This window comes from Solanum tuberosum, unplaced genomic scaffold (assembly GCF_000226075.1).
Source record: "Solanum tuberosum cultivar DM 1-3 516 R44 unplaced genomic scaffold, SolTub_3.0 scf00172, whole genome shotgun sequence".
NCBI lineage: Eukaryota > Viridiplantae > Streptophyta > Magnoliopsida > Solanales > Solanaceae > Solanum > Solanum tuberosum.
The window spans coordinates 487,979-510,593 of record NW_006239095.1 but is presented as its reverse complement, the minus strand read 5'-3'; the positions used below and the strand labels follow the sequence as shown (position 1 = coordinate 510,593).

The following is a 22,615-nucleotide window of genomic DNA, read 5'->3' as shown; positions in this document are numbered from 1 at the left end:
CAAAACCAATCATTGAAGAAAAATGAAATATTAAATAGCTAACCAACGAGGGTAGAATCGTAAGTATTTTTTCATCCTCAATCAGAAGTTTCAAGTTCGAGCTTGGGTATGAAATCGTCTTTGTTAGGAAGATTCTCTACGTGAATCATTATGATCTAATCAAGCCCTAATTCAGGTACCTACACCAACAAACCATAACTAATCATTGAAGAGAATTGAAACACTAAAACATTGATTAATGATGGTAGAGTGGTAAGTACTCATTCATCCTCAACTAAACCTGGATGTGCAACCGTCGTTATTAGGGAATGATTTACCCAATGTAAAACTTTCCTATGAGAATTCCGATTTAATCGAACTCCGGTGTAGATACCAAACACCAACAAACCATAACAAATCACTAAAGAAAATCGAAGAAGTAAAACATATGACCAACGAGGGTAGAGTGAAAATTACTCCTTCATCCTCAACTAGAAGTTTCGAGAACGAACAAGGGTATGTAGTTATCTTTATTAGGAAGTGTTTTACCCCAATGTGGAACTTTCCTATGCAAATCCTGATTTAATCAGACCCTAATGCGGGCATCAAACACGAACAACCAATGATTAAAGAGCAAAAGCTTTCTCTAATGTGTATAAAATAGAAAATTTGATTAATAAGACTTCAGAATATTACAACAGTACTGACTAAAGTTGAAACATAACTTCAAACATTTGGTTCAAAGGGCTCTGCAGAAGAAATCTACAACCAACAAAATTGGGTTAAGAGAAGTATAAACCACATTTCTAATGAGGCAAAAAATTCCTAATCTGTTAGTCATTATTCGCCGCGACCTGCCAAGATTTACACATCCCCTAGAGCCCTGAACTATATGTCACGAACGACAACCACCATGGAAAGTGAAAACTCGAGTACAACGGAAGAGAACTAAGAAGAGTGAGCAATAGCAAGAGTAAGCTCTGAAGTGAGTAGTTTTGCTAGTGTAGAACTTGAAAGTACAACTGAATTTGCTAGTGGGGCAAAATGAGGCTGGTTAGTCCCATGCACTAGTCACGCCTGCTGTTCCATACGATGCATTATACCCCCCAGATGGATAGCCACTGTTCATATTGGCACCACCACCATAATAGTCTGTAGCACCACCACTAGCACCTCGATTGTAAGAGGAATCTCTTCGAAAGTCACGAGCACCAAAACGAGCTCCACCACGACGATTCTTGCCTCCATAAGTGGATCGAGCAGCAAAGCGAGAGAGCCAAGCAGGTACTTCTTGGTTTGCTTCTTGCATTAAGTCGGATAGTGATCTTGCCAGTGAAGAATTGTTCTCATTGAAGAAGGCAGTAGCTAAACCTGTTTTTCCTGCTCGTCCAGTTCTTCCAATACGGTGCACATAGTCGTCAATGTCATTTGGAAGATCAAAGTTAACAACATGTGCAACATGGGGGATATCGAGACCACGTGCTGCCACATCTGTTGCAACCAAGATTGGTGTGTGACCAGTTTTGAAGGATCTGAGGGCATGCTCTCTCTCCTGCCAAAGATGCACAACAATAGAACACGGGTTTAAAACAAATAAAAAAGTCTCCAGCATAAACGACATGAAGGAATAAGGTAAAAATGGGGTCTGGGGTCACTGAACTCTGAGAACTAAAACACCATACTGACATACAACAAAGCTTAATGAACAAAGCTTTCATAATAGCACAAAAGAAATACAGCAAGTGCTTATCTAACCAAAGCCATTCTACAACTCATTTGTTAAATAAGATATCTGTAGTCAAACCCGAACAGATGAAGCAATGCAAAGCAACATCTTACTCTACTTTACAAAAAAGCCAAGAGTGTTACATTAAAGAAGCATGTGATTGGGGACTGCAAGCATACAACACATATTCCATTTTATGAGGAGGTAGCTCCCAGCCCAAAAGACAACGAAACTTCCATAGAAATTTGCTTACAGCAATGTCGACAACATGAAACTCTGTTACAGACAACTAAAAAAATTGAGGCTCCCCAGAGGTACCAATGTATAAAAACAACAAATCAAAGCTCTTTCCTACAAAGAGCTGAAATGTAGCACATTTAAGATTGAACAGTGGAGAATTGTGAAATCAAGGACAGCGGTTACAACATTTATATATCAAATGGAAGCACGATGCACTGCCACCATATGAAATGTCATTTTAAGGAAAGAGCAGAAGGGTTTTACCCAAAGAGGAATGGAATAGGGCGTCAATTTTCTTTCACTTTCATTTTAAGAGAAATAAAGAGACAAAGGAGATTGATTATGTGCTATCTCTATTTTAAAACTAAGAATCAATACTTCTGATTTTATTTTACTTCTACGAGGGAAGAAACTTCTTCCATTTGTGGACAAATAAGATTACTGAAGAACCAAGGAAAGAGAGGAGGAAGGGAACCTCAACCCCTTCCCAGTTTCTAGACTATGGCTTTTTAATATTTGGTCTGAAAATTGAAGTGGCGCATACGCACTATCCATCTAATCATCACAGACAATGTAAAAGAAGGTATTTTGAATCTAGAGAAGCAACCTAACATAGTGAAGATCATGAAAATTGAGATTCCACAGTAAAAAGCTATATTGAAGCATGTCCTGCTTGTTGACCTCCAAAAATTTAAATACATCCTCCATTTCAAATGCTAATTCATGGTTCAACTTGGTAAGACTTCTAATTGAACAATGGGAAAATAATAGTTATTGAAGATAGCCAAATTATGAATCGCAAAATTCAATTCAATATATATAATGAACATAATATGAGCAGAAAGAGAGAAAGAAAAAAGCTAAACAACTCTAGAAAGATAAAATAGTTATTGTTATAAGCTTGTGTATCATTAGATAAGTCAACCAGAACGCACTAGGAGTAAGCAGCTGTACCTGCTGAGTTCTATCACCATGAATAGCAGTAGCAGGGAAACCATTCATACAAAGCCAATGCTCCAGTGCATCAGCTCCCTTCTTCGTCTCCACGAAAACAAGGGTAAGAGATTGCTGAAAAACAGAGAGAATTAATGTGTATAAATAAGTTGAGAAGTTTGAAACTGGATGTTTATAAAGAAAAACATAAGTGAAAATTATGGGTATGACAACCATCGTTATAAAAGGGTAAAGTTAAATTCCTAGTGGAGTGTTCCACAGATATGAATTTATATGTTTCAACCACCAAAAGCCAGAAGAGGAGCCAGGATTTTTACTTTATGGGTTTTCGACCACAATTCTTTTAGCTTTCTGGGTTCTGAATAGTTTATTTTTACATATTAAATAAAAAAATTTAATGCAAATACAGAGCTTGAGCTAAAGTTACTCGGTTCTGGCGAATTCTTAACCACCACTGTGGCTCTGTCCCTACCAAAAGTAAACTATTATTGGAAGGACATTCCAGGGTACACCAGACACACAGCAGTGAAGCAGATTGACAATTTAGACAACTATCACCCTTGGGCCTTGGCTGCCTCTTCCTTAATACCTAAAATGTTCTATCTCCAGAGGTCAATCTTTAGCACCTGTACTTGTCTTTTCTTCATCACAAACACGCTTAATTTAGTGATGTGCTGCGCTAGCGCGTAAACATGAATAACTGAGTAAAATTGAAACAATAGACAGGAGCTACCTTGCCATGAACACCGTTTTCCTTCTGCGCATGAAGAAGATCCATCAAGTGACTTCTCTTGTCAGTCTCTTGAACATATTCAACTCTTTGGACAATCAAATCTGTGCTAGAGCCGACCCTTCCGACGGCCAAAAAGATATAAGTGGATAGAAAATCTGAGGCCAGTCTCTGCGTTCAGATTAAAATTTTAAGTGTATTAATTTTGCAGCAAACACTACCAAGGCGCTCTTTCCTATGCTTTAATCAAGTAATATACATCCAAAAATTAGAGGAAAATATGAGCTCCATTTAATTGTAGAAGAGCAAGCAGCTCGAGAATTTGTAATGATTTTAGAAGGTCGCCAGAATGTTGCTCATCCATGAGGAGGAACCCAAACCAGTTTGTAGTCAGAAGCAACAAATTCCACAGGATAATGGAGTTATTAAATAAATTAATATCAAGGGAAAAAATTGAAGGATCAATGAAGAGCCTGTCAATGTAGAAAAAATAACCTGAATCTCTTTTGGAAAAGTGGCACTGAAAAGCATGGTCTGTCGCACACCTGGCGGAGGCATGTCCATCTGTTGCACTATTTTCCTTATTTGAGGTTCAAAACCCATGTCAAGCATCCGGTCAGCCTCGTCTAGAGCCAAATACCTTATCATCTGCAACGAGACTCTTGCTCTCTCAAGTAAATCTACCAACCGTCCAGGGGTTGCTACAAGAATATGCACACCTCTCTCTAATTCTCGAAGCTGTTCACAGTGTCACAACATAAAATTGACTGAGAAACAAATTACAGCTTTCATGATGAAAGATTTTTTTGTCAGTAAGGGCAAAGTGTCAGACATGATAGCAATGTAGTCAATGATGTACCAAAGGAAGATAAACTTGTACACATTAAACAATGCAGACTGCAGAGACGCAATCTCTCTCAAGCCTCACCCACAGATTCTCATATTATTACGAGCCCAAATGAGTGCCTGCAAAGGGGTTGAAAAGTAAAGCTACTACTCTATATTTTTTTTGGGACCAGTACCATTAAAGAAAAGCTACTATACATATATATATATTGAGAAGGTAGAAATCTACTTCATAGTTCCATTATGAAACGAGGATATAGAATCAGAATCCATTTCACAAAGTACTCAAAAAGAATAAAACTGAGGGATAATTCTCTCTATTTCTCTCGCATTCTCTCTCTGACTCACACCACATACATTTCTTAAATGCACCCATAAACATAGCAAAAACCAGATATCGCATATTCACTATCTCCAAAACGTTGCAATTACAGCTACCATTATATTAACTATATGAATTCAACTGGTATGAAACCTCTTCACGTGAGTCAAATTTCAGTAAAATGAAGGCCAACTTCACACTTGTATAAGTTTTTTTTAGACTCGTTAAGTCTCTGATTCAAGGTCAGCATTGTTAAAAGAATCTACTCACTTAAGAAAGAGTCCTTATCCCCAAAAAAAAAACTAAGAAAGAAGGTCCCTACCAAAAAATAATGATTAAGAAATAATGTTATAGAAAGTGACAAAACGCAGGCAAGATTCAGTTTGAACTTGACAACAACTTAATCAGAACATGAATCCCTCTGGTGGCATAAGAAATCCAAATATCAGAATCTCAGAATCAATCCAAGTGACCTAAAGTTAGTGATTTTGCCAAATCATTATGGAAGTGGACAAAATGTAATTCTAAGTAATTGCCCTGGGGACAATTAACTTTTGTTAGAGAATGCAACACAATATCCACTCCAGAAAGTGAAGCACCAACAGTAAACGGAATGCTCTAATATGCTACGAAGTAAATGTAGCAACCTAAACACAGATGTCATATCATCGTATACTTGCTCACTTTAATTTATCACACCAATATTACGACAGAAGCTAACATTACATATGAAAGAAAACCCAACAACTAATAATTCAAATTAAAAAAATAACGGATAGATGCCAGCAAAACATAATAAATTAAGACTGAAGTACCAAGCAAACAAGAGAAAATATAGAACCTGTTGGTTTATAGGAGCACCACCATAAGCAACAACCACCCTGACCCCAGTTTGATATGAAAATTTTTTAGCCTCATCATGAATCTGCAGATCACAACACAACCTTCCTTCAGATAAAACTTGTTTTGTGAAGCAAACCATATATCAATGTACAGAGAACAAAATCCTTCTTCATATCTTCTTCTCTCATTCATCTATATAGACCAATAACCAGAAAAACTTACTTGGCAAGAGAGCTCCCTCGTTGGGGAGAGAATAAGAGCTAGAGGAAATGCCATGCGTGGACGTGGAGGTCTAGGAAATTGGCCCCTCATGATCCCACTGATGATGGGGAAGCAGAAAGCAGCAGTTTTTCCAGAACCAGTCTGAGCACAAGCCATCAAATCCCTCCCCGCAAGTGAAATAGGTATAGCATGCCGTTGCACAGGGGTTGGCCTAACATACTTGCACCTCCTTATATTTTCATTGACAGCTTCACCTAAATCAATATCTGCAAAAGTATTCACAGGAGGGGGCACATTATCCCCGCTTGTTTCCACTGGAATATCCTCATATGCATCAAAATTGATCGCAGAACTCTCTAGTTCACTAACGGGTTCACTATCATCGTTTGTAAAGGGGTTAACTTCCCGATCCCTCCCACGATCCCAACCACCACTTTTGCCATTCCAACCACCACCACGTCCTCCTCCACCAGCATAACCAGATTGGTATTCATTCCTTTGACCACTCCAACGACTCCCAACCACATTTGGGACACCGTAACCACTATGGTCATTACCTAATGATGCAGCAGCCCCAGCATACGAAGCCTGTGCAGGAGGATCAGTTGAAGGTCTGTTTCGCAGATGTGGTGGAACATATGCTGACTTAGACGGAGCACCAGCCGGATTCTCGGCTGCAGAAACAGAATCAGCCCACGACATTGACATAGTCAAAACACCCAAAAATCACACACTCCTTACCTTCCCTCAAGTTGCCAAAACAAAAAAAACAAAGAAGATATCCCTAAAACCAAAATTTCAGCTAATTTTACAAATCCAAGCTACTTAACCTTCCGAAAACCAAAATTCAGATCAAAACCCAGCAACTTTCGTCATCATCAAATCAAATTCAAATTCACCAAGTCTCAAATCAGCCTGCAAATTCCACAACCCGGAAAATCAGTCAGCCACTTATCACCTACTTAAATAAACACATATTCTATATAAACAACCTCATATCAAGCATATGCAATCCAAGCCAAATGAAAAACACAGAAAATGCAACAAAAAAACCAAAACTTTGAAGTAACAAATCATAACCAAAATGATCACACCCCCACATAAAAATTGAAAACAAAAACACCCATTACATATATACATGTTAAGAACAATCCCCCTTTCAGGCAACATATAACAATTCTCATCTCAATAACCAGCAAAAAAACACCAAAACAGGAAAAAAAGGGAAAGCCCATTTCAAAAATTGATAACTACACCTAGAAAACACAACCATAATCAACAAATACCCACTTCACAAAATTGAGATAAAAACATGAAAAACAAACAAATACCCATTTCAAGAATCAGTTAAAAACAACAAAAATTCCCAAATCAACACAACCCCATATCAATACTTGAAGCAAATACATACAATGTAAGATAAAAACAATAAATGAACTTGCAAACCTCTAAGTTTGAGAAGTAAAAAAGGTAAGTGTTTCCGATCGGAAGCAGATGAAGAAATGCAAAAAAAATATCTTCTTTGATGTTTGATTATTTTTTTTCCTTTTTTTTTCTATATATATACAAAAAAAAGTTAATCTTTGTTGCTTCTCCGTTGATTAAACGTAAAGGGTTTGAAATGAAAAAGAAAAAAATGGGAAATAGAAGAACCAGTAGAGAGAATTGAGACTTCTCCGTACGTTATGTATACACAGTTCTTGATTGCGGCTGGCCTAAATTTTTGCCTATTTTTCTTCTTTTTCTTTCAACTATACTATATACTACCATTAATAATTCTCATTTGTTTTTTTTAAAAAAAAAATCTCATAATCGTAATGTTCGAATCAACTTTTGCGTATTAAAAAACAAAGATGCATTGAAGATATCCTTTAACTCCATGCGAATTATGGGAAAAAGGATAAATATACCCCGAATTATCGTAAATGGTATGCACATACCCTTTGTCATACTTTTGGGACATTGGTGTTCATCCCGTCCAAAAACTAGAGCATATATACCCTTTATACTAATGGACATAAACGTGTCATAATCTTATTCACCGATCCGACATTTATTAAATATCGGATCGACGGATAAATTTACACCACGTGTTCCTATTTAATCTTCCGTTAGAGTGAAGAGTATATATGCTCTAGTTTTTGGACGTCAGGGGCACTCATGTCCCAAAAGTATGACGGAGGGTATTTGCATACTGTCTACGATAGTTTGAGGGTATATTTATCCCTTTCCCCGTGAATTATTAGTTTCATCCTCAGTTAGTGACAGTTTTAAAAACACCCCTTTACTTGTACACCTCCGATCTTACAACACGAATGAAATGCATCCTTAAATTCTCGTCATGTTTGGGAGTGTTCTCAACACTTCTTTCACGACTTTTTATTAAGAGTCACGTGCTTGTATAAGAGTTTGAGAGTTGAGACCACTTGTTATGTCATGTGGTAGATCAAGTTGTATCTAAATTTATGTTAGTTATATAAAGGGTGTTTTTAAGGCTGTCAGTAGTTCGACGCAAAACTAATAATACGTGCCGAGTTTAAGGGGTTTTCAATACTTCTATCATGAGTGAAATATATCCCTAAATTCTCATGAGTGAAATACATCATTAAACTAACAAAGTTAAGAACAAAAATGAACTTAAATACACCTTCGGTCTTGTAACATGAGTGAAATACACCCTTAAATTCTTGTCACGTTTGAGGATGTTTTCAACACTTCTCTTTTGACTTTTTATTAAGAGTCACATGCTCCTATAACAGTTTGAGATCACTTGCTATGTCATGTGGCAAATCGAGAGTGTATCTAAGTTTAGTTAGTCAAGTAGAATGGTGTTTTTAAGGTTGTCGATTGTTTGAAGATGAAATTAATAATTCGCGTTGAGTTTACGAACTGCTAGGTGTTTTTAAGACTGCCGATAATTCGAAGACGAAATTAATAATTCGCGCTGAGTTTAGGAGCTGCTAGCATAATGAATAAAATTATCTGATTCGTATTGCTGGTGGTGACATATATCATATGAAATTAATCGAGATGTTAAAAAACAAAGGGGTTAAAATTGGCTTTTCTCATTTGCCCCTGTCCTTTTACCATTTCTTTGTTTCCATCACCACCACTCACTCTCTCCTCTCTCTCTCCCCCTCCCCCTCTCTCTATCAGTGGAGCTGAGAAACGATGTCGTAGAACAGGAAAACCAAATCAAACCCACCCCCATGTCTCTATTCCTCTTTGTGTAGATGTGTAAACAAGGAATCTAAGATTCTTATGCTGTAATTGTGGTAAAAATCCAATCTTTTTTGCATTTCTGTGATTGTTGTGAAGAAAAGATTCAAACCCAGAAGAGAAAAAATGAGCTTGGATCCAGTGGTGTCTTCTTCTCAAGGGAATCTTGATGAGCAGATTGCTCAGCTTATGCAGTGCAAGCCCTTATCTGAACAAGAGGTGAATTTTCAAAAATTTTTTTGCTGTTTTTTATTTTGTGGGTTTTGTGTTTCCTGATGTATATTGGATGATTTTTTGATCTGGGGTTGATTATTCTTGATTCATTTTGTGATAGGGTGAGCTGATCTGAGAATTTGTGTTGTCTTTTTTCATTTTTTTTGAATCTTGGGTTTTTGCCTTTTGTGTTCCTCAGCCTATGTGGGGTTGATTTCCATTTGTTTCTTTTGAATCAGATTATTTTGTTCTTCAGAATTGATATGATTAGTTTTCAAATTTTGTCCTATTTCTTGTTTATTATGTTTCTTTATTGTAATTTCCATATCCAAAATGATCAATTTGCTATATTTTTAAGTACCATTTTGATATTTTCTTAGCTTGATCAGTAGAACTTGAAATTCTGTTGATTATGTTCCATACAGATTGTAGATTATAAACAGTTAATTGTATCAAGGCAGCATTTTTCTCCCTGGCAATGCAAAATGTAAACTTTGTACTTAAGCTTAAAAATTTGAACTTTGTGAATGATTGATTAATTTCAGTCTTCTGATAATGGTTTCCGGCACAAGCTATAGTGCTAAACAGTGAATTTTTGTTAATAAGTAATTAGAGCATATATGTGTTTTTCTTTGTGTTCACAACATCAAATGGAAAACTTGGTCGGGTCTCCCTGTTCTTTTACCTTAAAATTTACGACTTGTTTTTGACATACAATGGTTCGTTTGATCAGGTTATGTTTTTCTCTTCTGAGATGTCTTAAATCTCTTTTCTTGGGACAATCCAAGACCCTAATGATTCACGTGTCCAGTGGTTAATCATGCCAAAAGAAAGTAATCTAAATAGATGTTTGTAGCAATATTTGGCTCTTCTGCTAAACTTGATTTTCAAACTTACATTTGGGATAGCCCAATGAACATTCTTCAGAATCCAATGTGTTAAGCTTTTGAGCTTACAGCATTTGAGCATGTCTTTAGCCACTCTTCTCAATGGCTTTTTGCATCTAGTCCTTTCTCAGGATTTCTTTCTTTTAAGGTTTCTTGCTGTGTTTGTCATGAAGGTGTTACATTTATTAGCTTGCAGGTTTTTTATTCTTATAGTATTTTGATGTTACCAGGTAAAAGGATTATGTCAGAAAGCAAAGGAGATATTAATGGATGAAAGCAACGTGCAGGTATGATACTTTAATGTCTGCCTTTTCTCTTTTTATTTTATGCTGTCTATCCCCCTTCTTGCCAAGGGAGGAAGGAGGTAAGCCTTGGTCTGGACTTAAAATTCTTCTTTTTGTTCCTGACTTTAGGCTTCCTTCACTGGATTATGTTTGTTAATCTCTTTGTGTTCAAGTTTCAAACTGTAAGAAATGTGGTCTTGATCTGTCTGTGCACGATGCAAGTGGAGCATTTCATATGCTTATTTTCTTAGATATTTGTGTTTGTTTTCTTTATTTTAAAAATGTGCTTTTTTTGTTTGACATTATTGAACTGAAAGGTATTAACTGGTGGTTTGATGTTAGATAGTTTCTTTATAAATATAGGCGGTCTAGTATTCTATAAACTTTTGTTATCTCTCCGCTAGATTGCTGAAGCTTTAGTCTACAAGCATGTAACCAAGGTTTCTGCATACCTTAATATACATAACACAGTAGCTGATCTGGTTAACATGAAACTATCTGATACAGGATGGTATGGATTCATTGTATCAGAGACGGAACATAAAAAAATAAATTGTTCTCTTATCAGCTTAATAGATGATATAGATCTCTTAGAAAGATTTAAATGTGCATGAATATATGATTGTAGGATTGAATCGTTTTAACTTTCCCTGTTGCAGCCTGTGAAAAGCCCTGTGACTATATGTGGTGATATTCACGGCCAATTCCATGATCTTGCTGAGCTTTTTCGTATTGGTGGGAAGGTACATTTGCCTCTTTCTAGATCTTGTTTCTCTTTATGGAATTAGCCAGTTCATGCTTCGGTTAGAAGAATTGTCTTCTTATTTTTACTTCCTTGCTTGGTAGCAATGAACATTTGGAAATATGTTAAAGTCATTTGGTAATGAACATTTGAAAACACGTTAGTCATTTGGTTGGGAAAAACTTCTCTCTCCTGTGGGAGGAAGGTGAAGTTGTTCTCGATAGATTTGTAGAGTGACAAACACGGGTGCATATGTCATTATCTAACTATTGAATTATAGACTTGTTGCGGTAGCCAAATCACTTCCTTTCTTGGTAGCAGTGAACATTTGAAAACATGTCAGTCATTTGGTTGGAAAGAACTCTCTATCAACTTCTTTTTCCCTCTGAGGATAGGTCTTTGATATAGCTCTTTCACATTAGTCGGGCCAAATGAAACCATATGCAAGGGAAAAGTGTTATTAGATGGTTGATCATTTGCTTAACAAGCCCTATACCTATCCTCCTATGGCAAATGAGAAATATAGTGCTAGTTTCAAAGAGCAAAAAACAATCTGGTTTTTACATACTGTTGTGTTGAGTTTTTTGATAATTTCTCTCTTTATTTTAGATAAAATTGTAATCTTGTACTTTGATGAAAGGGGATGGTAGTCAAATTTCTTTTCCTAACATGTCCTTTTTTTGTTTTACTTGCAGTGTCCTGACACTAACTATCTATTTATGGGAGATTATGTAGATCGTGGATACTATTCTGTGGAAACAGTAACGGTGAGGTTCTTTTTTGTATTATACCTCCAAAAGGATTTATGTTATGTTATTTTTTTGGATAAGGTAGAAGGATTTCATTATGCACCGGTGATAACTCAGTTGTTTATTTGCGAAGTAGTGTCATGCTTACTTATCACCTTCTGCAAACCCCTGACACTACTCTTCCCTATTTATCGTATTTACCTTTTTTGGGAGGGAGTTATTTCTTTGGGGTGGTCTTTAAGACTTGGAAACACATTCTATGCTTTCCACTATAATCTGAAAAGTGCGAAGCTTTCGTTGTTGTACTATTTGAATGAAACTGGTATATGTCATGGGGTCTTGATTGTCATTTCTCTTGGATGAGTAGTTTATATGGGGTCTTGGAATATGACATTATAAAATGCACACAATTGCAGATATTAAGAAAAGCTCTTTACTGCTTTAGTAGTTTCTAACTTCAATTGGCTCAATATCATCTGAACGATGGTGTCATTTGATTGTTAACTTGTTTGCAGCTTTTGGTGGCTCTCAAAGTGCGTTATCCTCAACGGATTACAATTTTGAGGGGAAATCATGAGAGTCGTCAGGTATATATAATTATGCTAAGATTTTATTATTTACATCTTGCATCAAATGGATGCCTTTTCTCAGTGAGTTGCATAGTATTTGTTCATTATGCTTTTATTATGGATTCTGTTTTGGTTCAGGTTTATATTTTGAGATCTGATTGTCTGTTTGTATCTTGCAGATTACTCAGGTTTATGGGTTTTATGATGAATGTTTACGAAAGTGAGTCCTCCCATATTATACATTTTGTGGGTTGTTGTCTCATAGTTTTTTTTTTTTTTGTTGGGGTGGTGTTACTGCGTTACGAAACGTGGAGGATACATCTGTTCAATTATCTTATTTTCTTTATCACCAGCATTCATTTACCATTTGACTTTAACTTTACCTTCTTATAGGAGTTTATGGACACAGTATTTACCGATAGAGTCATTTACAAATGTACAGATAGCTGACATGATTGCCTGCGTGTTGTAGTGTAGTAACTTTTAAGATGTATTTGGAATGCGGTTTAGCTATGTAGGTTGTCATTCAGGAGCCATTTAGCGATTTGCTTAAAATATTAGTAAAATTTCAAGGGAATGGGACAGATGGGTCAAATGTCTTATGAGAATAAAATCATTTGAAAGTAGGAGCAGCTTTACTAGTTAGAATTCTTGGAGAGAGGATATTTCCTGTTCAAAAGGTACATAATTTGGGACAACACGAACTGATGAAAGGGAAGTGTGTTCAGCAAATTTGGGAAGGGTTTCTTGTAGCTAGCGTGCTAGATCAACATCCATTACTTGGATAAAATTACAATTATGCTACGCACCCAAGAGTTAAGTTGCTCGGACTCTCCAAAAATGTTGCCGTACCCGTGTTGGATCCTTCAAAAATACACTGTTTTTGGAGGATCCAACACATACCCATCGATATTTTTGAAGAGTTCGAGCAACATAGCCCAAGAGTGTGGCCTAGTGGTCAATGATGTGGGTTGAGAATCATGAGGTCAGGTTCAAATCCCAGCGGAGGCAAAAACACTTGACAATTTCTTCCCCTCTATCCAAGCTTTGGTGCACAGAGTTGCTATGGAATTAGTTGAGGTGTGCAGGCTAGCCTAGGTACCACGGTGTTAAAAAAAATAAAAATAGAATTACACTGTCAATTTTGACCGAATCTTCATGCACTCCTTTATTTTAAGTTCAAAAAGGATGCATTTAATCTGTTGTCTCTCTGAATTCCTTAAATCTACCTTAACTTTTTTTTAATGCTAAAAGTATGAGTTGGGACCATCTTGTAATATTCCTTATTTCTTCAGATGTGATCATAAATTTTTCATCTGAATTTGAGTATTATACCTGCAAATGTGTGCTGATTGGCTGCATTTGCACTTCACAGATATGGTAATGCCAATGTGTGGAAAACTTTCACAGATCTGTTTGACTACTTTCCTCTCACAGCTTTGGTTAGTATGCTTTTCTCAGTTTAGCTATGTTCTGGATGCCATGCACGAGTATTATTTATTTGTTTTACATTACATGCATGTCTCTTCATGGTTCTTTCATCTTAGAAAAAGAATTTTGCTGCTGATGCTGCTTTAATCTTGCGATACAGAAATTCAAAGACCTTTTAATATTGTTTAGGTTGTAAAACCGATTAGCGCTGCTGCCGACATGCCAAACATCATATCATCACTGTTTCTGCAATATTTGCTTGTTATTTCAAAATGAAGTTCAGTTTTCTTTCTGTATAATTTCAGGAGGGAAAATATGCCTCCTGTGCATTTCTTCTTTATACCTTAAAAACTTAAAACTTTTATCACTTGAAATTTGTATGATAGTTTTCTTGGAATCTTTTTAGGTTGAATCCGAAATTTTTTGCCTCCATGGTGGTTTGTCTCCATCTGTTGAAACTCTTGATAATATTCGTAATTTTGACCGCGTCCAAGAAGTCCCACATGAGGGGGCCATGTGTGATCTTTTGTGGTCCGATCCTGATGATCGTTGCGGGTGGGGTATTTCACCCAGAGGTGCTGGATATACATTCGGACAAGTAACTTGCCTACTCCTTATCACCTCACTTTCCCCCCCGTACTATGTATTGGTTCATATGAGCTTGATATCGTGTTATTTGCGTTGCAACAGGATATATCTGAGCAGTTTAATCACACCAACGGCTTAAAACTAATTGCGAGAGCACACCAGCTGGTTATGGAGGGATTCAATTGGGCTCATGTAATCGGTTCTATCTATCTGTATATTTTATGTGCAAGTCTGATCAAAGAGAGGCTTATTTAAACAATTTCTTGTTGCAGGATCAAAAAGTGGTTACCATATTTAGTGCCCCTAATTATTGCTACCGCTGTGGGAATATGGCATCCATCTTGGAAGTTGACGATTGCAATGGCCATACATTCATTCAGGTTTCTCTCCCTCTCGCCCGCCCCTCACACCCCACACATAACACTCACCTATGTTGCTCGGACTCTTCAAAAATGCTACAAGGTGTGCGTTGGATCCTTCAAAAGTAGTGCATTTTTGGAGGATCCTACAACATCTTGGAGAGTCCGAGCAACATAGACAACAACTATGCGGCTATGCCTGCCTCGGGGTTAGCTATATGAATCCTGCTTTGTCATTTAAGCTCATTTCATATCATCATCATATTAAATAAAATAAGATTGGAAAATAAGTTAAACGTATGCAATAATAATATTAGCATTTCTAACAAGTCTAAAACTTATTCTCAACTACTACTACCTATATGGATATTTTTCTTCCATTGGGTCCTATCTTTAGCTAAACCTGCCTCGATAACCCAAACCTCCTGTTACAAACTGCTGTCTTCCAAGATGACAGACAACTACTATAACTCAAAAGTAGGGGGATCAACTATATTGATCATCAGTGTCCATATCGCTCTATGTAAGTTCATTTCGGTCCAATTGTATATAAAATACAAATCAGAATAAAAAATACTATTAGTTTTTCATATTTAATATTGGTGTATAAATCTCTGTCAACACTAAAAGATTCCTAGAAACACTGAACTAAAACTTAATTCTAATTACTCCCTCCGTTTTAAAAAGAATGCCTTTTTCCCTTTTTGACAACTCTTAAATTCTAACTTTTCATGTGACATGCTTAAGACCACAAGATTAGATGACATTTTGGTACATTCTACGTATCTTTAGTTCAATGCCACAAGATTCAAAAGTCTTCTTTCTCAAACTTCCTACCAAGTGAAAACCAGTCCGATGAAACAGAGGCAGTAATTAGTATCGCTTATTATTCATGATGTTTGAAATAACCCTTTTTTTCTTCCGTTGCGCCCTATGTTTCGTGAGATGATCTGTGAGTTCTTGCTAATAACAAGTGGTAGTTTGGAAATTGCTAGTATTCATGATGTTTGAAATAACCCTTTATTTCTCTTCTTCTTTCTGTTTTGCAGTTTGAACCAGCTCCTAGGAGAGGGGAGCCAGATGTAACGCGAAGAACACCAGATTACTTCTTATGATCAGAGCTGCACAAACTTGGTGATTTTATCGCATCAGTTCTCGATAAATTGGTCTATATGCTATGACCATCTGTGAAATCCTATAGTTATTACAGCTATAGTATTGCGACACTGCAAATTGCACAAGGCATGTAAATCGGGCAGGTGATGCATTCTGTCTTACAAACAGTTCTCCTGAAACTTAACGAAAATGCAGCAAAGAGACAACGAAAACTGGTGAAGGAGTCACTATGCATGTATCATTTCCTACAAACAATGATTTAACCTTTCTCTTTTTCATCTTATAGTAATTTTTTTGTTACCATCATTTCGTTCCCCGATTAATTTGTCACCCTGTAGAAGGTCGATAACTCTCGTGTGAGCTCTGTAGAGACAAGACATTATTTTTACCTTGTAATGGGGTGCTTGAGTAATTTATAATCTTTCACCTTGCTCAGTTTGCACTCTTTTTTGATTCTGCTTAAGTGTTTATATTCAAGTTGGTTGATATTTTGAACTCATACTAGCTAGTTTTCTTAATCACCTCATGGGGGTTTGTTGCCCACAATTACGCCTCAGTTCTGAACAAGTTAGGGTTGGTTACATAATTGCAATTTGCACATGGTATGCTTTGAAGGTCACATGTTGTCTATGTGAATCTTACCTATAAAGTATAAACTTCCAAAACACAATAACAATAGACTCTTTAGTTGTATGTGTGTGTGACTTGATTCTATCATACTTGGAAAAATTCAAGATAAAATTGTAGTTTTGTCTATGCTTGTACTTCTCTTCATTTTTTGAGATTGAATTGGTGTTTGGTCTACTTCTAAAGACTCTTTCTTCATCAAGCTAAGTCTACTAGTTGATCGAAAAAGCACTATCCAAAGGGTCTCTATGGTCACCGATAGGCTAAAATCATTCAAAGTTGAAACGAAGAAAGTAACTTTTTTTGCATTTTTCAACTATAAGGTTGGATATTTCACCAGAAGCTTAGCCTAGAGTTGATCGAACGATTCCCAAACTATGTTGAGGTCTATATTAATAGAATGATACTTTTTTACATTATACAATTTTCTTGTATTTTATCTATTGAATGGCCAAACTAGGCAAAGATAAAGCTCTAGCATATGAAACAGGTAAAGTGACCAACTTCTTAGCTCTTCCAACATAAGCTCTCTTTGTCAAGTTATCATAGTCATTCTCCTCTATTGCATCCAATATCTTCCTGTACAAAATTAAGGATGACCAAACCTACAAAATCACAACACATACACAAAACTTATCAAGAACTCGTAACAAGAGGTCAATCCAAGATTTGAAGTTTACGAGTTCCTATAGTAATAACTACATTTTGTTTTCCCCTCTTTAGTGAGTCTCATGTGTCAGTTTGTGGATCGTGGTCTCATACACTAACACCTACAAGCTAAGATGTTCAAACTCCAAAAATGTTGCATGTCGTACTTTTGGAGGATCCGACATGCAACCATTGACATTTTTGAAGAGTCTGAGTGAACTTACTGGCCAACGACTGGCTTTGTTAAGATGTGAAGCACCCTCCTCAGCAAGATTGAAGTAAAATCTTGCCCTTCTTATCTGCTCCTTCATAAATTCTCTCCATTGATCTGTCACTTTCCTCGCGAACACGTCCTCGTCGCGTATTCCAAACTGTGCTAGTTCATCTTGTGGCAGATAAACTCTTCCTCTCAATGCACTAGAAACATATCAATAGCAAAATGGTTAGATAGTTGTGACACTCATGACAGAGGACGGGCCGACAAGGGCTGGTTAAAGAGAAGGACTGACAGACTTGTAAGCTGACAAGCTTCTAAAGAAGTGAAGAGTTTTATAACGCATAACAAAAGTTCACATGGTACACACGCTCAAGGGACAAATCCGTGAGGCCTGCTGGACCAAAACGAACAATACATGTCATGGGCTCCGATTGTGACAATAATACAATATGAGTACTTTTAACTTACTCTTCTCCAACATCTCTTAGAATGTTAGTAAGTTGATTCCCTATGCCCAAATGAAGTGCTGCATTATATACAGTTTGAGCTGAAACAGAACTTTCTGGTGCAATTCCCATTATTGGCACACTCATTAGGCCAACTGTTCCAGCCACACAGTAACAGTACATATACAGCTCCTGGAAATTCGCGTATCGGCTTTTCCTTGTGTCCATTCTCATTCCATCTATCATGTCCTTGAACGGCTATACATCATAAACGCGGAAAATTCATCTCAACATACTATAAAAGGTTAGTTTTTTTCGACAAGAGATATCGAAGATTTTGTTACCTTGATGTCTAAAGGAAACTTGCAAATGGTATCAGTTAAAGCAGCATCAAGCATGTCATAAGGTTTGTTGTTGAAAATGTCTTCTAATCTTTGTTCCCATCTATCAAGAACTGCGTTGTTCATGTAATCTGCATTAGGACCATCAACTAGTTCATCTGTCCTTCTGCACCATACTGAAAGAAAACAAAAAAAAAACAATTTTCAATTGCTTCTGTTGGATGATACTCTTAACATGGTGTGATATTGTCTGCTATGAGCCAAACTCGCAAAGTTTTTTTTCAAAAGGCGTTATACCATTAAGAATATCACTACACATTATATGTAGCTTTTTCTCTTATATTGGACGATACTCTTAACATGGTGTGATATTGTCTGCTATGAGCCAAACTCGCACCGTTTTCCCCAAAAGGCGTCATATCAATAAGAATATCACTACACCTTATATGTAGCTTTCTTTCTTATATTGGGTGATACTCTTAACATGGTGTGATATTGTCTGTTATGAGCCAAACTCGCAAAATTTTCCCCAAAAGGCATTATACCATTAAGAATATCACTACACCTTATATGTAGTTTTTTCTCTTATATTGGGCGATACTCTTAACATGGTGTGATATTGTCTGTTATGAGTCAAACTCGCAAAGTTTTTCCCAAAAGGCGTTATATCATTAAGAATATCACTACACCTTATATGTAGTTTTTTCTTCTTATATTGGGCGATACTCTTAACATGGTGTGATATTGTCTGTTATGAGCCAAACTCGCAAAATTTTCCCCAAAAGGCATTATACCATTAAGAATATCACTACACCTTATATGTAGCTTTTTCTTCTGTTGGTCGTCGATTACGTCTTAGTCTTAACATGGTGTGATATTGTCTGTTATGAGCCAAACTCGCAAAATTTTCCCCAAAAGGCATTATACCATTAAGAATATCACTACACCTTATATGTAGCTTTCTTTCTTATATTGGGTGATACTCTTAACATGGTGTGATATTGCCTGCTATGAGCCAAACTTGCAAAGTTTTTCCCAAAAGGCGTCATACCATTAAGAATATCACTCCACCATCTCCATATTCATCTCACGGAACCATTGACTCTGATACTAGTTAAGGCCTAGTAATTTTAAAAATTTGAGATCATTAAATCAGTATAGCTTACCATAGATAGCCCATATTGCCTTTTGTCTGTCTTCAGTCATTAGCTTAGTCCCTACAACATGATCAAATTGAACATTAAGTTATATTTAAACAACAATGAAGGGAGTTAGAAAAAAGTCAAAAGGGGAAAGAGTACTACTCATGATCTATGTTACTCATACCCTCCAAAAATGTTGTCTCACCATGTCGATTCCTCCAAAAATGCACTGCTTTTGGAGGATCGTCCACAGACACTCCGTCAACATTTTTGAATAGTCCGAGCAACATAGCTCTGATTGGAAGGCTTAAAAAAGATGGTTTATAACCATCAAAATAAAAACTTTGAAAACAAAAACTTCATACTAGCATATTAGCAATTATAGCAAAAACTTAAGTCATAAATTGTACAACAACATACACATTGAAATTCCACAAGTAGGGTCTGAGGAAGGTAGAGTGTGCGTAGACCTTACCCCTACCTCGTGGAGGTAGAGAAGTTGAAAGGACCCTCGACTCAAATGCAACAAATCAAACTAGTTATGAAAAGGAAAAACGACAATGAAGAAAGCACAACAACTAACAAGGAAAACAACACAAAGCATTTACAATAACAACAAAACAGTATGATAATCGAGACACAATAAACAACAGAAAGCCATAAAATGTACAAGAAATAGATATCTATTAGTACTATATGTAACATGTCATTCTTGAAAAAGAAAAAAAGTGATCGTCAAGAAAATGTACCTAAGTAGAAGGTCTTAGCATATTCTTCACAAATTTTCCTGCATAATTCATAAGCTTCATCAAGAAACATAGGATCAAATCTTGGATTTCTACAACACAAATTTTCATTTGTAACATTTGTTTGTTTCCAAACAACTTCGCGAACGCGACGATGAGTATGAGCAATTCCTTGTACTGATAATAATTCATGAATGGATTGTTCTCTCTTCTTAGGAGAAACTGTAAGAACTTGATCAGCTCTTATTGGTAATTTTGTTTTGCATTTTTTAGATGAAAATATTTCATTTCTTGCATTATGGCAAGAATTGGATGAATAAGAAAGTGTTGCTGGACACATTTTTACAAATTGTAACAACAAAAAAAGATGTGAAAAATAATAAGAGAGCTAGGGAGATATAGTATACTTTATATACTACACAAGGAACTAACAAAAATTCTCTCCATTATTAAGATATTATAATATACTATACTCTATCTGTTCCAAAATAAGTGTAGTTTTTTGCTCTATACTTCGTCTGTTCCAAAATAAGTGTCGTTTTAGTAAAGATAACTGTCGTTTTAGGAATTTCAAGATGATAATTATTACTCGCTTTATTTTAGTTTGTTTGTTTTATTTTCACTTTTAGTCTGTTCGGAAAAAAAAATGTATGTTTCCTTTTTTGATAACTATTTAATTCTGGCTTTACACATGACATATTTAAGATCATAAGACTAAAAAGGGTATTTTGGTACATTTTACATATTTTTAATTTAAGACTACAAGATTGAAGAATCTTAGTTGCTTTTTAAAACTCGGATTCGTAACAAGTCAAAACCAGACAAACAAATTGAAATAGAAGCAATAATTCTTTTTAATTTTACCCTTATATTAAAGAACTACTTCTTAATAGTGATTAAAAATAGGCATATATGTTATTTTTCTTAATGAACTTAAAAAAAAAAGCTAAAACAACACTTATTTCGATAGGGAAAAAAACAGGTTGGCTGAAATTTGAGAAAAGTTGTAAAACTCAAAAAGTTATATGTGCTTATTGTTGGATTTTATACACAAAGGTCCTTAAAATTTGGCAATTTTTCCTATGCTTTTGATATTCGATTTAATTTATATATATCGATCAACAATGTATGAAGAATATAATATGTTATCGCAAGTAATTTGTTTAATTATTGAGATTACTAATCTAAATCTGTATGGATAATTACTTATAATTATCGACTTAATAATGGCATAAAAATTCATTTGCATTGACAACATATATTATTTGAAACTCTTTACTACTTTATTTAAGTATGCTTGAGAGTCTTGAGACTGGCTAGATGAGAAATCTTGAAGCAATTATAATTCCCTTTTTTTGTGTGATCTATAAGTTTTGTGGTCAGATCGTTGAATAAGTCACTAATGCTTGCATCAAAATAAGCGATCTACATCACTTGTTCTGATTTTTATTTAAATGTGAAATGTTTCGTATATCGAAATATTCAATTTATGCTTTGACGTAAAAAAAGAAAATGCTCTTTTAGGCCATGATTATTGTTCTTTTTGTCTCTTAGTCTAATTATTAATCATGTCATTTTCTCATGTGAAGTATCCTATATAGGGACATGCCACTGATAACCTGACAAATTATACGTAGATAGAGTCAGAATATAAAGTTTATGAATTAAGATTACTTTGTTTAAGTTATTGATTCTGAAATAATAATTTATACATATTTGATGAATTTTTTGAGACAAATATAATGGAGTTTAGTTAACAGATTTATCCAAACCTATAACCAATATTTTGAAATTCGAATCCAAAACGTTTAATTAAAAATGAAGAAATTCTATCCATTCCTAATCGAACACACACTTTAAAAGCCTGCAGTTAAAATTATATTATTTTTCATAGTTCTAAGTTAGATATACATAGAATTGTTGGTATTAGAGTTACAATGCTTTTTCCCAAAGATGCTATTTTGTCCTTTTATTTATATAACAAAATGTTAAAAAATAATTATTGGAAGAATCGTCCCTCATGCAAAATTAGAATTAATAATTTAAGGATCTTGTCAACATTTGATACCTCTAAAATGAAACTTATAGATTTTGTTTTCTTTTGAAATTTTTCTATGAGCAAATAAAATTAATACATAGAGTTTAATTTTTTATGAATAAAAATAATATATATACATTGGAATAATGCTATGTGATAGTAAATTAATTCCATTTCACTACAAACAAAAATAAGAATGTAAAAAAATCTTAGGGTTATTAAGTGACCGATCAACGATGAATTTTGTAGCTAATTTATATTTTTCAAGTGTTTGAAGGAGGTCGACATCAATATATTAGCTAATTTCTTTTTTGTTTTCCATTCAATGTTTGATACCCCACATTAGAGCCCGACTATTTCAGATTCGTGTCACGTAGGATCCCATTAGGAG

General features: G+C 35.4%; 3 protein-coding genes across 4 annotated transcripts; 1 reads left to right on the top strand and 2 right to left on the bottom strand.

Moving 5' to 3' along the window:
• Window positions 1-631: 631 nt before the first annotated feature.
• Window positions 632-7,604, bottom strand: LOC102604430 (DEAD-box ATP-dependent RNA helicase 11-like). 2 transcript variants are annotated; one of them, XM_006354091.2, is made up of 7 exons: window positions 7,545-7,604; window positions 5,863-6,777; window positions 5,639-5,722; window positions 4,125-4,367; window positions 3,633-3,800; window positions 2,900-3,013; window positions 632-1,531 (listed from the first exon to the last, which is right to left on the bottom strand). In XM_006354091.2, exons 2-7 carry the CDS (start codon window positions 6,568-6,570, stop codon window positions 1,034-1,036), a joined length of 1,815 nt encoding a protein of 604 aa, XP_006354153.1. In that variant the 5' UTR covers window positions 6,571-6,777; window positions 7,545-7,604; the 3' UTR covers window positions 632-1,033. The 2 variants fall into 2 exon arrangements, with proteins under 2 accessions (XP_006354153.1, XP_006354152.1); XM_006354090.2 differs by lacking the exon at window positions 7,545-7,604 and adding an exon at window positions 7,309-7,538.
• A 1,354-nt stretch (window positions 7,605-8,958) lies between these two features.
• On the top strand, window positions 8,959-16,454 carry LOC102604088 (serine/threonine-protein phosphatase PP2A catalytic subunit-like). The gene is made up of 11 exons (XM_006354089.2): window positions 8,959-9,300; window positions 10,412-10,468; window positions 11,125-11,208; window positions 11,903-11,974; window positions 12,472-12,543; window positions 12,705-12,745; window positions 13,901-13,967; window positions 14,363-14,554; window positions 14,647-14,736; window positions 14,817-14,924; window positions 15,953-16,454. Exons 1-11 carry the CDS (start codon window positions 9,208-9,210, stop codon window positions 16,016-16,018), a joined length of 942 nt encoding a protein of 313 aa, XP_006354151.1. The 5' UTR covers window positions 8,959-9,207; the 3' UTR covers window positions 16,019-16,454.
• Window positions 16,455-17,086: 632 nt separating this feature from the next.
• On the bottom strand, window positions 17,087-20,526 carry LOC102603193 (phytoene synthase 2, chloroplastic-like). The gene is made up of 6 exons (XM_006354167.1): window positions 20,190-20,526; window positions 19,465-19,515; window positions 18,302-18,474; window positions 17,980-18,215; window positions 17,519-17,711; window positions 17,087-17,251 (listed from the first exon to the last, which is right to left on the bottom strand). The coding sequence occupies exons 1-6, from the start codon at window positions 20,524-20,526 to the stop codon at window positions 17,087-17,089; spliced, it is 1,155 nt and encodes a 384-aa protein (XP_006354229.1).
• Between the last annotated feature and the right edge of the window lie 2,089 nt (window positions 20,527-22,615).

Bases quoted from the DNA above. Each gene is read 5' to 3' on its own strand.
- LOC102604430 (XM_006354091.2), bottom strand. From the start codon at position 6,570: ATGTCAATGTCGTGGGCTGATTCTGTTTCTGCAGCCGAGAATCCGGCT. The intron at 3,801-4,124 runs GTTATTTTTTCT...ATCTGAACGCAG, and splicing joins CTTTTCCAAAAGAGATTCAG to AGACTGGCCTCAGATTTTCT. The intron at 3,014-3,632 runs GTAGCTCCTGTC...TCTGTTTTTCAG, and splicing joins AAAACGGTGTTCATGGCAAG to CAATCTCTTACCCTTGTTTT.
- LOC102604088 (XM_006354089.2), top strand. From the start codon at position 9,208: ATGAGCTTGGATCCAGTGGTGTCTTCTTCTCAAGGGAATCTTGATGAG. The intron at 10,469-11,124 runs GTATGATACTTT...TCCCTGTTGCAG, and splicing joins TGGATGAAAGCAACGTGCAG to CCTGTGAAAAGCCCTGTGAC. The intron at 14,925-15,952 runs GTTTCTCTCCCT...TCTGTTTTGCAG, and splicing joins ATGGCCATACATTCATTCAG to TTTGAACCAGCTCCTAGGAG.
- LOC102603193 (XM_006354167.1), bottom strand. From the start codon at position 20,526: ATGTGTCCAGCAACACTTTCTTATTCATCCAATTCTTGCCATAATGCA. The intron at 18,475-19,464 runs GTAAGCTATACT...GTTTTCTTTCAG, and splicing joins GGCAATATGGGCTATCTATG to TATGGTGCAGAAGGACAGAT. The intron at 17,712-17,979 runs GTAAGTTAAAAG...ATATGTTTCTAG, and splicing joins CTAAGAGATGTTGGAGAAGA to TGCATTGAGAGGAAGAGTTT.